The 13911-nt window shown below is 33.2% G+C and overlaps 1 protein-coding gene across 1 annotated transcript; it reads left to right on the top strand.

Moving 5' to 3' along the window:
• The first annotated feature begins 2050 nt into the window (after positions 1-2050).
• On the top strand, positions 2051-3519 carry LOC107009816. The gene is made up of 4 exons (XM_015209145.1): positions 2051-2272; positions 2321-2743; positions 2864-3021; positions 3303-3519. Exons 1-4 carry the CDS (start codon positions 2051-2053, stop codon positions 3517-3519), a joined length of 1020 nt encoding a protein of 339 aa, XP_015064631.1.
• Positions 3520-13911: the final 10392 nt, after the last annotated feature.

Raw genomic sequence — 13911 nt, 5'->3', positions numbered from 1 at the left:
TGGAGAAAAGAGTGCATAAAAGACCTTGATATTCCTTAATCATGTACCTACATGGGATGTGTCCTAGTTCTGCCCTCGGCAAGTAGAACACCCTTCATCGGAGTAGGGTAGACTCCGAATTCCATAGATAGCTAATATGGTCTATGTAAGTTATTGTCTATTCTCATCATGTGCGATACATTCTAGTATTTGATAAGTTCTACAACATTTAGGTAGTGGAATGGGACGCTATCTAGAAATGGAACGAGCAGGCTTTGATGGGGCTAGAGTGTAGGTTACCTAGGTCTTTCTAAGAGAATCATGTGAAGTCCTTAATAAATGAAATGTCTTGTAATTGACTTAATGAATGATAATTACTTTAGCTAATGTATGTTGACTTGAATGTGCTCTATCTAAGGTAGTTTTTGAGGGTTTCTTAGGTAAGCTTTAAGAGGGTGTATGGGTTGTCTCTTCTTGTCCTACTTAGGTTAATCTTGGATTAACCGTAGGTGGGGAGAAAATGAAGGAAAAGGGAAAAATCTTATCATAGGTAGACTTAAGTATTGTTTAGGTAGGCTTGACGAGGGTGTGTGGGCGGTCTCTTCTTGTCTTACTTAAGTGAGTCTTAGTATAACCTTTGGTGGGAGGTGTATACATTTATATGGGTTCAAGTGATGTTGATGTTATATTATGGAATGTGAATTATATTCATATATGATGTGAATTATATTCATATATGTTGACTTTTAAGTGACTAATATACTTGTCTTAAAATGGTTTTCTCAAAAAGAGAGTTTTTCATACAAAAGTCTGTTTATCATGATTTTATGCATTATGACATAATTATTACAAGTGTTTGTTCTAATTCCATTCATTTTGTCTATCTCTAGAGGTGTAGGTGGAATTGGAGAGGAGTCTCAAATAGGAATCTTGGATTAGTGTTCATTTAAGTAAAGAGTTGCTATGTCCTCACTAGATACAAGTCATTTTGATGTTTAGATTTCCTTATTGAAATTATTGTAACAGACTTTGTAATTTTTTATATGATGAAATATGGTCGTGTCCTAATATATTTGTATGTCCAAGATGTTGACTTTGAGACTTAGCCTTTCTTTATGTTTTCTATAAAAGAGATATTTTGAGGTATTATTATTTCGTGTGAAAAGTTTTGATTTCGCACTACTTTTCATACAAGTATGCATTGAACGATGTCAAAGGGATTGTACAAGACCTCCGAGAAGCCAAGTATGTTGTGTTTCGATTCAAGAATTCCCTAACTTCTAGGTTACTCTCGGGTCGCAGCACTCGAAGCGTTATAGATGACGATAACGAGAACGATAACAATGATGATGATGATGATTATGAGGACGATGATAATAATATATTTTTTATTAAAGAATGATTCAATGTATGACCTGGTCACTTAATTTTGTTAGTAATGTCCTGTATTCTAGGGCTAATTCTTAGCAAATATGTTGATCATGGTACGATACTTTCTTGTTGTGTTTTTGTTAGTAATTACTTGTTTAGTTAATGGAAGTAGTATTCACTTAACGACTTAGTAGTTTGTTATTTCATGTCTATAAAAAGCTATACTTTTCGATGATTTCAAATACAGAATAAAATAGAAAAGACTTCAGCTTACAATTCTATGTTTCTTCATAAAAGAGTTCGTGCCTATTTACTCCAACATATTTGGTATCAGAGGCATGACAAGCAATAGCAATGCAATGAGTGTGACACAACCACTCATTCTCGTCTTCAAGGGAGAAAGCTATGAATTCTTGAATATTCTTATGAAAACAATACTCAAATCTCAAAATCTTTGGGACTTGGTAGAACAAGGATCTGCAGATCCTGATGAAGAAAATTGACTGCGAGATAGTAAGAGAAAAGACTCTAAAGCACTAGTTTTAATTCAGTAGGCAGTTCATGATAGCCAGTTTTCACGGATCGCAACAGCAAACACATCAAATCAAGCTTGTTCAATTCTGCAGAAGGAGTTTGAAGGTGTTCCAAAGGTCATTGTGTGAGAATGTAATCAGTTCGGCGTATATTTGAAACCTTGATGATGAAAAATTGGGAAGCAATTACTGATTTTTTGTCCAAAGCAGTGGCAGTTGTCAGCAAAATTCGATCATGTGGCGAGAAGGTTACTGATCAAACGATTTTGGAAAAGATACTGCAAAGCATGACTATAAAATTCAATTATGTAGTCGCTTTTATAGAAGAGTCTAAGGATCTAACAGTTTTTTCATTTGATCAGCTCACAAGATCTCTTCAAGCCCATGAGGTGAGACTCAATCGATATATTTAAGAAAAATGAAGATAAGAATTCCAGGTGAAGGAAGCAACAACCAAATATGGTGAGAACAATGGTCCAGTGAGCAGAAATCGACGAAGAAGAGGATTTTGTAGTGGTCTTTGTCATGGCTATGGAAGAGACAGAGGAAGGAATGAGCAAAGTAACAGAAAGAATGACATTCAATGTAATCATTGTCAGCACTACGGGCATATAAAGGCAAGTTGCTGGTATAAAGACCAGAAAATAAACTTTGCAGCAACAGAAAATGAGAAACAGAATTATCTCTTTATGGCTTGCATTGATACACATCACAAGTCAGGCTATGTATGGTTTGTATATAGTGGATGTTCAAATCATACTAGTGGAACCAAATCTTTGTTCCAGGAGCTAGATGAGAAGAAAAAGAAAAAGGTGCAGCTTGGCAACACAAAAGAGATGCAAGTTAAAGGAAAATGCATTGTGAGTATTAACACTAGCCACGACAAAGTTAAAAAGTTGGACAATGTTCAATTTGTACATGACTTAGGATACAATTTATTGAGTGTTGGACAACTAATGTCTGATGGCAATTCTGTTTAGTTTGATGATGATGCTTGTGTCATTCGAAACAAGAAATCAGGTAAAACGGTTTTCATCACTATGACACAAAACAAGATGTTTCCGATGGATATTTCTAACATGGAATGTTTTGCACTTGCTTCAAGTGGAAAGGATGAGTCGAAGTTGTGGTATTTGAGGTATGGTCACTTAATTATAAAGGGCCTGAAATTGCTAGTTGACAAGGGTATGGATCATGGACAACCAAAAATTTATTCTATTTAATTGTGTGAAGGGTGAATTTATGGAAAACAAACTAGGAAGTCTTTTTCTGTTGGAAAAGCTTAGAGGGTTTCAAAGTGTCTTGAATTAATACATGTTGATTTATGTGGACATATGCATATTACATCTTTTGGTGGGAGTCGTTCTTTTGTACTATGTACTGATGATTGTAGTCGCATGAGTTGGGTCTACTTTTTAGAAAGCATATCAGAAACATTCAAGAACTTCAAAACCCAGGTTGTGAAGCAAAGTGCATAAAAAAAATTTGCACAGATAGAGGCGCTAAATTCTCGTCAAAGGAGTTTAATCTCTTTCGTGAGGAAAATTACCTTCAAAGGGAACTTACAACACCTTATACTCCTGAGCAAAATGGTGTTGCTGAGCGAAAAAATCGCATTGTTGTGGATACAGCATGAAGCATGTTATATGCAAATGGAGTTCCCAATCAATTTTGGGCTGAAGTTGTAGAGACATCAGTCCATTTTTTGAATCTATCTCCAACAAAGGTTGTTACTTATCAAACTCCATTTGAAGTTTGGGAGGGTAGAAAACTAACTATAAGTTATTTAAGAATTTTTTGTTCTATTTCTTATGCTTTGGTAAACTCCCAATTTTGTCATAATTTAGAAGAATAATCTTAAAAATGTGTTTTTTTGGTTACTATACACAATCTAAAGCATATAGATTGTATAACCCTCATAGTAGAAAGATTTTAATTAGAAGGGATGGAATATTTGATGAAATGGCTAGCTGGAATTAGAATGGAAGCAACAAAATGATGCAAGTGCAGATTCCTATGCCCACTAGAATCACTTTTGATGCAATTCAGTAGCCAACTCCTATAGCTACAACAATCGGTTCTAGTACCACTTATCCAGATTCACTTTCTTCAACTTCAGGGAGCATAAAATCTTCATCTACTACTCTTGAAGAGTATTCGTATTATCCAATTCCATTAAGAAGATAAAGAAGGCTTGAAAAGCTAAACCCAAAGTATGCTAATGTCATGTACACAACTTGTCAATTTTCTTTTGCAGTTTGAGATCCTACATATTATGGAGAAGCGGCTGAAAAGGAAGAGTGGCGGAGAGCGATGTTACAAGAAATGAAATATATTTAAAAAATTGGCACATGGGAGATGGTGGAATTACCAGTAGACAAAAATGCAATTGGTTTGAAATGGGTGTCAAGGCAAAGTTTGTAGCGTATGGGACCCTGTACAAAGCATAAAGCTCGTCTTGTGGCAAAAGGACAGGCGCAATAATATGGTATTGATTTTGAAGAAACATTTTCTCCAGTTGCTCGATTTGAATCTGTTAGACTTGTTCTAGCATTGGCTACACAGTCACAATGGCGAGTGTATCATTTTGATGTCAAGTCGACATTTCTCAATGCAGACCTACATAAAGAGGTCTATGTAGCACAACCAGAAGGTTTCATAAATAAGGGAGATGAAAAGAAGGTCTACAAACTAAAAAACACATTGTATGGTTTGAAACAAGACCCTCAAGCGTGTAATAGCAAAATCGATAGATATTTTCAGGGAAAGGGATATATGAGAAGTGAGAATGAACAAACGTTGTACTAAAGAAGAAAGGTAATGATTTCATAATTGTTTGAATTTATGTTTATTGTATCATTTATTCTAGCTCTTCTATTTCTCTGGTGGATGAATTTAAGTCTCAAGTGATGAATGAGTTTGAGATGTCAGATATAGGGTTATTACACTAATTTCTTTGCCTTGAAGTCTATCAAGTTGAAGATGGAATATTTATTTCACAAAGGAAATATTCCAAGGACCTTCTCACTAAGTTTTGTTTACTTAATTGCACACCTGCTGCTACACCTATGAATGTTGGTGAAATACTGCAGCTTAAGGATGGGACAATTCTTGAAGTTTCAGAAGAATGGTTGGATGTTTAATTTATCTAACCCATACTCATCCCGATATTATATTCTCTGTTAGTGTTATATCCATGTTTATGCAACAACCTTCAAAGGTTCATTTTGGAGCCTAAAAAAGAATTCTAAGTTATATGTCTCTATGTATGGACTATGGAATTTTGTATTCACAAGTTTCTAACTTCAGATGATGTGAGATCACAGATAGTGACTATACTTGTTTATTGGATGATAGACGAAGCATTTCAGCTCATAGTTTTACTCTTGGGTCAAGAGTAATAAATTGGAGGTCACAGAAGAAAGCTACAACAACCTTATCCACGGCTGAAGTTGAGTACATTACAGCCACTTCAGCGGCTTGCTAAACTATCTAGCTAAGAAGGATGTTAGAAGAACTTCAGCAGAAGCAAGAAGGTGTAACAGGGATATACTGCGACAACAAAGCATCATTCTCCATTGAAAAGATTCCAAATTTTCATACTAGAACGAAGCACAATGATGGTCCCTTCCATTTTATTCGTGATTTGGTTGCAAAGGAGGAGATTGTATTGAATCATCGAGCACTCCTAAGCAATTGATTGATATATTGACGAAGTTGTTCTCAACAGACAAGTTTATATATTGGCATAATACATAATTATTCCCTTTAACTTTAATTCAAATGACATTTATGTCCTTCAACTTTGGGTACACACAAGTAGACACTTAAACTTGTATAAAGTTAAACAAATAAACACACATGTTCTACATGTTATCCTACATGTCATTTTTTAGCCTACGTGGTGTACTACATGTATTTTTCCATGTAGCAGTCATGTGTTTATTTATTTAAAAGTTTGATACTTAAAGTGTCTGTTTGTGCATTATAAAATTGAAGGTCAAGGTTAAAATTTGAAGACATGTTTAGGGTCCAATATATGTATTATGCCTTATGTATTTGAGGGCTTCGCTTGGTGTCTGTAACTTTGAATCAAGGGGGAATATTGAAGACTCATTCAAAGTATTACTTGGTCAATGAAGTTTGTTAGTAGTGTCCTATATTCTAGGGCTAGTTGTTAGCAAATAAGTTGATCATGGTGCAATACTTTCTAGTTGTGTTTTGGTTAGTATTTACTTGTTTAGTTAATGGAATTAATGGTTACTTAATGACATAGTAGTTTGCTATTTCAAATCTATAAAAAATTGTACTTTCCTGTGATTTCAAATATAGAAAAATTGAAAGACTTCCGCTTACAATTCTCAGTTTCTTCTTAAAAGTTTTCCTACCTATTTACTCCAACATTTCTAACTAAGTAAAACAAATATTTTTGATGACATTTAAGAATTAATTGTTTTTTTCGAAAGATAGAAGAACGAATAACTAAAATATGATTGTAAAATATATTTACATAATATGATAAATTTCTTTTAAATTAACAGTAAATTAGACAAATGATGAAACATACATGTTAATTAATGAGACCATATAAAAAAGGAGAGGATTGAAGTTGGTAGCACCAAATATTTATAAAGGAGTAAATTGGCTGAATAAAAATAGGAATAAAAAAAGGTGTTGCTTTGGTTCAATCTTGGGATCCTGCACATGAAATGTCATCCAATAACCAATAATCCATGTAGCTTTGTACGAGAAGAAGCACACAGTTGAAGCTGACATGTTGACGCCCAATTTTGTGCTCTTAGCCTCTTCTATATGTTAGTAGTTTTTCTAAAAAATAGTCAACAAATATGATTTTTTAAAAAATAATTCTCTAATTCAAAGAATTGCATTAATTATTTTTAAAATTGATCCTAATCATGTTTGTTGGATGGTAATGAAAGTTCTGGTGATGAAAGATATGTTGCATCTATGCATAAGGGAGTTGCGGGAAAGAAAAGTGTGAATAGGCAGTCTTATCAGCAAAATATTTATTAAACGGTTGAATGAAGAGGCCTTATTTGTTGAAACTCTGCAAGGCCAAAAGTACTGTTTAAACTATGGTTGCAGGTAAAAGATAGGCTCCTCACAATGGACAAACTACTGAAATGGAGAATACAAGTGAATCCTATATGTGTTATGTGTTAACAAGAAGAAGACACAAGAGACAACTTGTTCTTTGAAGATATGTTTGCTAGCATATTGTGGTTGAATATACTCCAATGGATCAATAAGCCACCTAGTAGTACCATTGGTACAAGACACCAATGGATCATATTGAAAACTAAGATAAGTCAACAAGCTCAAGCCCTGAAGTCAATCTCTACATAATATATATGCAATATTGAAGGAGAGGAACACAATAGGAAACATGAGACCATAATCGAGGTTAGCCCGCAAAATTGATTGTGTGCGTTGTGCTAGAGCTAATGTAGCAGCCAAGCTATTCCAAGATAAATGTAGTTTTTAGTGTCTACTTGGTTTTTGTTAGTTGCAGCTAACTTGTTTTATTGATATAGCCAGTAGAGTACTGCTGTCTTAGTTTTCTAAATACTACTTTGGTGATTAATAAAAGTTCTAAATACCAAAAAGTTGATCCTATGCAGTGCCGACACATCATTGCTCACTTTTGATTAAAAAATTACATGTGTCCTTTTGAATGAATTTATGTTAGTCTTGCACACATGTCTGACGTACAACACCATATATCTTATTTATAAAATTTAACTATAACTAATGAATTTTTCCGTTTAGAATTTATGTGCTTTAATTGTCTAACGAAAGATTTTAAATAAGTAAAAGATGTTTTTTAAATATATCTATCTTAAGCTAAAAATAACTATCCTTGGAGCTCACACCCATTTTGCTCTCTTGGTGACTCGAACTGGCAACCTTCGGGGTGGAAGAGAAGGGTGTTTATCATCCAAGCAACTCCCTTTCGTCAGTTTCATGAAATTTGTAGTCTTATATATATATATATATATATATATAGATTATTGTAATAAAAAACTTATGAAAATGAAATATTTTAAAAGTGTGCAAAAACCTTTCAAAAGAAATTACTTTTTTTTTTTACCTTTCTATAAGCAATATATGTCAGACCCAGTGGTTACTCCTACAGGTAACATGGCATATAGAACCCCAAAGGAGACTATACAAGATATTTAGCTTTCATAACATAAGAAGTAAAACAACAAAGAGTAAAACAACATTGTAAGTCCTACACATTTTTTATAGAAAAGCGGAAGTCTAAAGTCATGTCTAATCTTCGCCATCTAATGTAATATAATGAAATTGGTCCTTTCCCATACATCATGTGGAAAAAGGTAATGCAAGAAAGAAATTTTAAAAAAAAGATCTATCCTCAATGAATGAGGACTCACCAATGCTAGGTAATCTCGAACACAACACTTAGCCACAAAAATAATGCCCCTGACTGTCAGACCCTACATTTGGCAAAATGTATGTAAAAGTATGCATTAGTACAAAAATGCACCAAGTATGATATCTATGCATAAACACTTTTAGAACATGCTAAAAATAGCATGCCATTGAATGACATGCATTTTAACAATTAAATCATGATATAAGAGAGTTAAATACATAATTCATAACATCAGGGTCAATGCAAGTTAATTCATTTTAAATCATTGAACACATATAAGATACTCGTTCAGTAACCTTAGTTTACTTTTAGTCTTGTTGTGGGAAAATTAGCCTTAACCGACATAGATACCATGTGAGATATAAAATGATCACCCAGTGTCTTCCACATCGAAAATCATTGTTCTACTTGCCTAAGGTAGAACCATAAATTTCTATCTTAAGTTAATCCACTAGCTTTTCAACCTATGAGGCAACATGGTTTAAGGGAAAAAAGAGATTATTACTAGAAACTCGACCTCTACTAAAGAGAGAGGTTCAATATCATGATATTGCTTCTAGGAACCCATCCTCTACTAACAAGAGAGCTTCTATCTCACATAAATATCCACTCGGTGTAAGAATAATTCCCTCAAAGTAGTCAATTTATACTTATTCTTAAAATTCTTGGAAAGTTTTCCTTTGACAACCAAGGCAAGCTTGTTTTATTAGGATAACTCTTACTCTTTGATTCATTTAGATGAGAAAGCCTTTCAACCTAAGAATCCTTTCTATGTGAGAAAACCTTCCACAACATGGTTGCATGTGTTTATGAGAACACCCTTTAAACAGTACAATAACAACAACATTCTTAAACATTTACATAGGTTTCATAAGATCATGCATACACTCAGACTTGGTCCTTCTGGGGTTCAAAGCTTACTTTAAATCACCAAATCTATAATTCAAGGAATAGATAGGGATTATATGAAAAATTCATGTGATACATTCACTTCAAGTTTTAGATCATAAAACTCCTCTTTCATAATCAACAACCCACATTTGAAATCACAATTTGGGAATATAGGGGTTCACATAGGTTCATGGGGAAACATCATAAAAGAATTATAAATCATCAATTCATGCATATTACTACATAATTTAATTATAAAGATCAATGATCAAAGGAACCCATGGTAATTAAGGAAAACCCTAACTCATTGGGGAATTCTACCTTTTGAAACATAGAAATTTGGGGACTCCATGAATCAAAAAGATTAATGGATGAAAACTTTCATATCTTGAATCAAATTGCTACCCTTCAATGGAGAAATTTGAACCTTAGGTTGAAACCTTAGGTGACTTGTTCGTCTTCTTCTTCTTCTCCTTGTTCTCCTTCTTCTTCTCCTCCTCCTCCTCCTCCCCCTCCTTCTAGAGGGACAATACTTGAGAGGAGATTTAGTTCTCTATTGGGAATTTTGAATAATGAATTAAATGGGGTGAATTTGGGCATAAAAAGTCTTATACAGGGGTTCTGAATGTAGGAAAAACGACATAATATAGGGATTAATTTATGAGGAAACGACCCAACTACCCCTTAAATATAATTATCAGCCCCATGACCGATGAGACGTCATCGATGGACCGTGGATGGACCTACGGTGCATCAAGTCCCTCCATCAGTAGCTTCAGAGAGCTTTGCCAATCAACGAAACCCTTTGACCATAAATTGTGGGTCGACCGACGACCTCTAGGTGTAGTTATGGTTCTAGGTCTGAGCCTACGCTGGGGTGACAAACCATAGACTCTACGTACGGTCTGTGGTTCGACCCAAGGGTCGTTGGTGGCCTCTCATGGATGCCACCTGTAACTGTATCAATTTGGTAAGCTTCCCTCTTTTGGGTCCGAGCTATTAATATCTGAGTCATTTGATTTCTAACGAGTTGTTCCACCATTATTAAAAGGAACCTCATACGACATCTCAGGATTTTTTTAAAGACACCACTAATTTAAAATTTGAGGTGACACGACGAAATGTTGAATTTGGAAATTATTAGAGTTGACTTAACGTCGCCATTGCATCGTGCGAACCACTAGATGGTCGACAAGGTAAAAACTTTGAAACAAGAGTTCTTTTAATTTTCCTTTTTTATAGTGGTAAACTGAGACAAGGGTTACTCCAAAATATCCAAAAGCTACTTGGGAAATATAGAAGGGAGGACTTTTTGTGAAAAAAGAGGTCCAACCTATGATATTTTGCTCTACTTTTGTCAAGATTCGACCCTGTAGATCCGAATGCTCGGGTTTAGGATTTTTCATAAGTTGCCAGAAATACAGGTAGGCTATGCATTGTAGACTCAATAGTTGGATATTATTTACTTATATAACATCACGTAGATTCTCAGATATTACATGTATAGACCTTCAAGCAAGAATCTAAATGGTTGAATATGGAGTTAGTTGTGGTTTATGCTAATAATGAACTTAATTAGTCAATGTTAACCTTATGATGACTGTTGGGTGTTAACCTAGGAACAGAGAGTTTTGGGTAATCGGGTTCCGAATCAAAGATTATTCAAAAAAAAGTATCGTATGCAAGTATTTTCCCATTTATGTATATATTCATGTTAACTATCTTTAAAGTGAAACATGTACAATGCATATTAGTGAAAACATAAGGGTTGAATGTGAAATGATGAATTATTATAAATTTGATGCAATGAACTTGTATTTACAAGTGTGCTTCTATTTTGTTGTGATTGTAGCTGTGGTTGTGCGACTAATAGTTTGCTGGGGTAAACTTATGATACAATTTACTACTGGTTTGCTCGGATATCATACTAAGACAATTTACTAATGGTTAATTGGGATACCACGCCAGATACGAGATAATATTTGCTAGTTCAATTACCCGTGTGATATAAGATATTAATAGGTTTCTGGATTCCACGCCTTGTTCATGCTTGACTCTTTCCTTAAATATTATTTCATGAGTGAATTATATTTACTTATTAAATTATGGTTGTTACATTATTAGTCCATGACTAACTAAGTTGGTCAAGGGCAAAGATATTGGCATGAGAGCCTCAAGAGAGTATTAGTTGATCGAGTCAGTATTTGTTTTGGTATAGTGAACTAATATAATAGAGACATTCTAGTGTTGGTAGGATGAATAATTCTAGTAAGTCTTTATATGATACAAGGGTTAAGCTATGATGAGTTTGAGGTGGAGTGTCCTTGTTGGTTGAGTTGGTAACAGAATGAGATTAGGTGAATTGATATAGAGTGATGAGTTTAAGGGTAGTATTACTTGGTAGTGAAGGTTGTGATTGAACGATCAAGGTCCTGATTATATCCCAAATTTCATATTTGTTTGATTATATATGTGTTATCATGTGGTAGATTCAATCGATAAGTAATGTCTACTAGTACGCATGGCTTGTACTAATAATTGTCATGTTATGCCACTTGGCATAGTCTGACTACATGATCAATGATGTTCTTAAGCGGAGACGAAGATGATGTCCGACAACTTCTACCTCTCCTTCCTTATGGTGAGAGTTGTGCATTCCAAGGCTTGTAATCTCTTAGAAGATCTTATATCTGTTTAGCATAGTTCCCTCGGAGGGTTCAATTTATTTCTTTACAATTATACCATATGTGATAAATTTAGAATATTTCTATATATAAAAAAAGGTGATTAGTTTAATTATTATTAATTTTCGCATTGAATATTTAAAATGGGTGTAAAGATATTCCTACTTAAGTGTTGCAGTAGGTATTCATGTGGCCCACTAAATTAAATCGCCAGGATTGATTTCATTAATGATAAAAACTTGACAAAACAAATCTACACCCAAAATGGGACCAAAAAAAAAAAGAAAGCAGAAACAAGAAAAAAGAAATTAGGACAAGATTAGATCACATGGGTCTACTTATATATTCTCTCTCTCTCTCTCTCTGGTAAGTATTTACAAAAGGAATATTGTTCTCCGCCACAACATCCATTTTTCTTCAAAGATGGTAAAGAAGGCGAGGTTCTTAAACGGTGTAAGCTTTTCCTTTTTTTAGGTGATCAACACTCGAGGTCCTACATGTTGTGTATCATAGACAAAATCTTTTAGAATTAAGACTTCTAACTTTGTATCCTTTTTGTTGGAAATATTTATGTTCTTATGAGAGGATAAATATAACATTGAATTCCTTTTATGAATATCTGTTATTCAATTTTTCTACTCAATTAAAATTGTGATTAATCGAAGATTCATATGTGATCAGTAAGACTTTGTAATTTCTCTGATGCATCCAAAATATCGATTGGATGATTTAATCTAATTGCTTATGTAGATTCGATGGAAGAAGTTCAACTTCTTCACACCTGATTTAAGTACTTACAAACTCATGAAATTGCCATCATGTTCAGTCTAAATGGATCAGGATAATTCTAAAAAGAGGTATGTCACATTTTTATTTAATTATATTTCAAATAATTCACATAACTTTCCGACTTTCTTGATTCATTTAATTTTTTTGGAAACTCAATTATATCGATCATATAACTAAAGAATATATGAAGAAACTTAACAAGTATAACATAATTCAAAAATAAATATTAAATATGTAAGTGATGAAATTTAAAAGACAGTATTGAATATCAAACAACACCAAAAAAATTGGATGGTAGTAGGGGAAAAAAGTATACAAAATTGTGTTGAAATTATTATTAGGTTTTACAAAGTTTGGATAATTTTAAAAACTTAAATTATGAAATATAGTCCAACATTACGATGAGAAACACTCTATAACAATGTTTTATTTGGAATCAATATTTTCTAGTCTTAAATTGAAGATTATATTTGACTAAATTTGCTATTTAAAAAACTACAGGTTCATTTGGACTCTGATACAAGGCCTCCAAAGTATTATAGCAGCCTATGTAGACAATATAATTGTATGATTTTTTGAAACGACGTAGTTTTTTAACTTTGCTAGATATACTTTCATTATAGTATGATTTTGAGATATATTTGTTGGATACGTGTATCTTAAATAAAATCCACTTCTAATTATGCATATGGACAATATTTTCAACATAATTATTTTTGTATATCATCAACTAAAAAAAATCCAATAAATATGTTTATAACATATAGTCTCATAGTTGCCATCATTGGCAACTTTAGGAGATTTATAAAAGTATCTAAGGTACTCGTTTTCGTAATATAATTTTTATATTTATCTGGTCATCCTTTATAGCAGAAATTTTACAAGATGAATGTATCGACAACCTTTTAATATGTTGATACATATTATTTAAACACTAGAGTTATGGATTATCCCAATTAAGCACTTAACAAAATCTTCTTACTCAAACTTTTAAATAGTTTCGGCTCATATTTTCAAAAACTCATTATGTTGATGAATTAAGCAAATACAATTTTTCACACATCAATGTAAATTGGAGCATTAATTAGATTGTTTGGTTATTGAGGCAAGTATATATTAATAAATAAGGTAATGATTTAAGTTGTTAATTTCTGTATATAGTTGGAATTTGGTAATACACACACTAACATTTACAAAATTTATATCAGAAGTGTCTAACAGAAAAAGTTTATCGTTTCTTCAG

Source organism: Solanum pennellii, chromosome 2 (assembly GCF_001406875.1).
Source record: "Solanum pennellii chromosome 2, SPENNV200".
Lineage (NCBI taxonomy): Eukaryota > Viridiplantae > Streptophyta > Magnoliopsida > Solanales > Solanaceae > Solanum > Solanum pennellii.
Note: the sequence above shows the minus strand (reverse complement) of the source record. Positions and strands in the feature narration are given on the sequence as shown.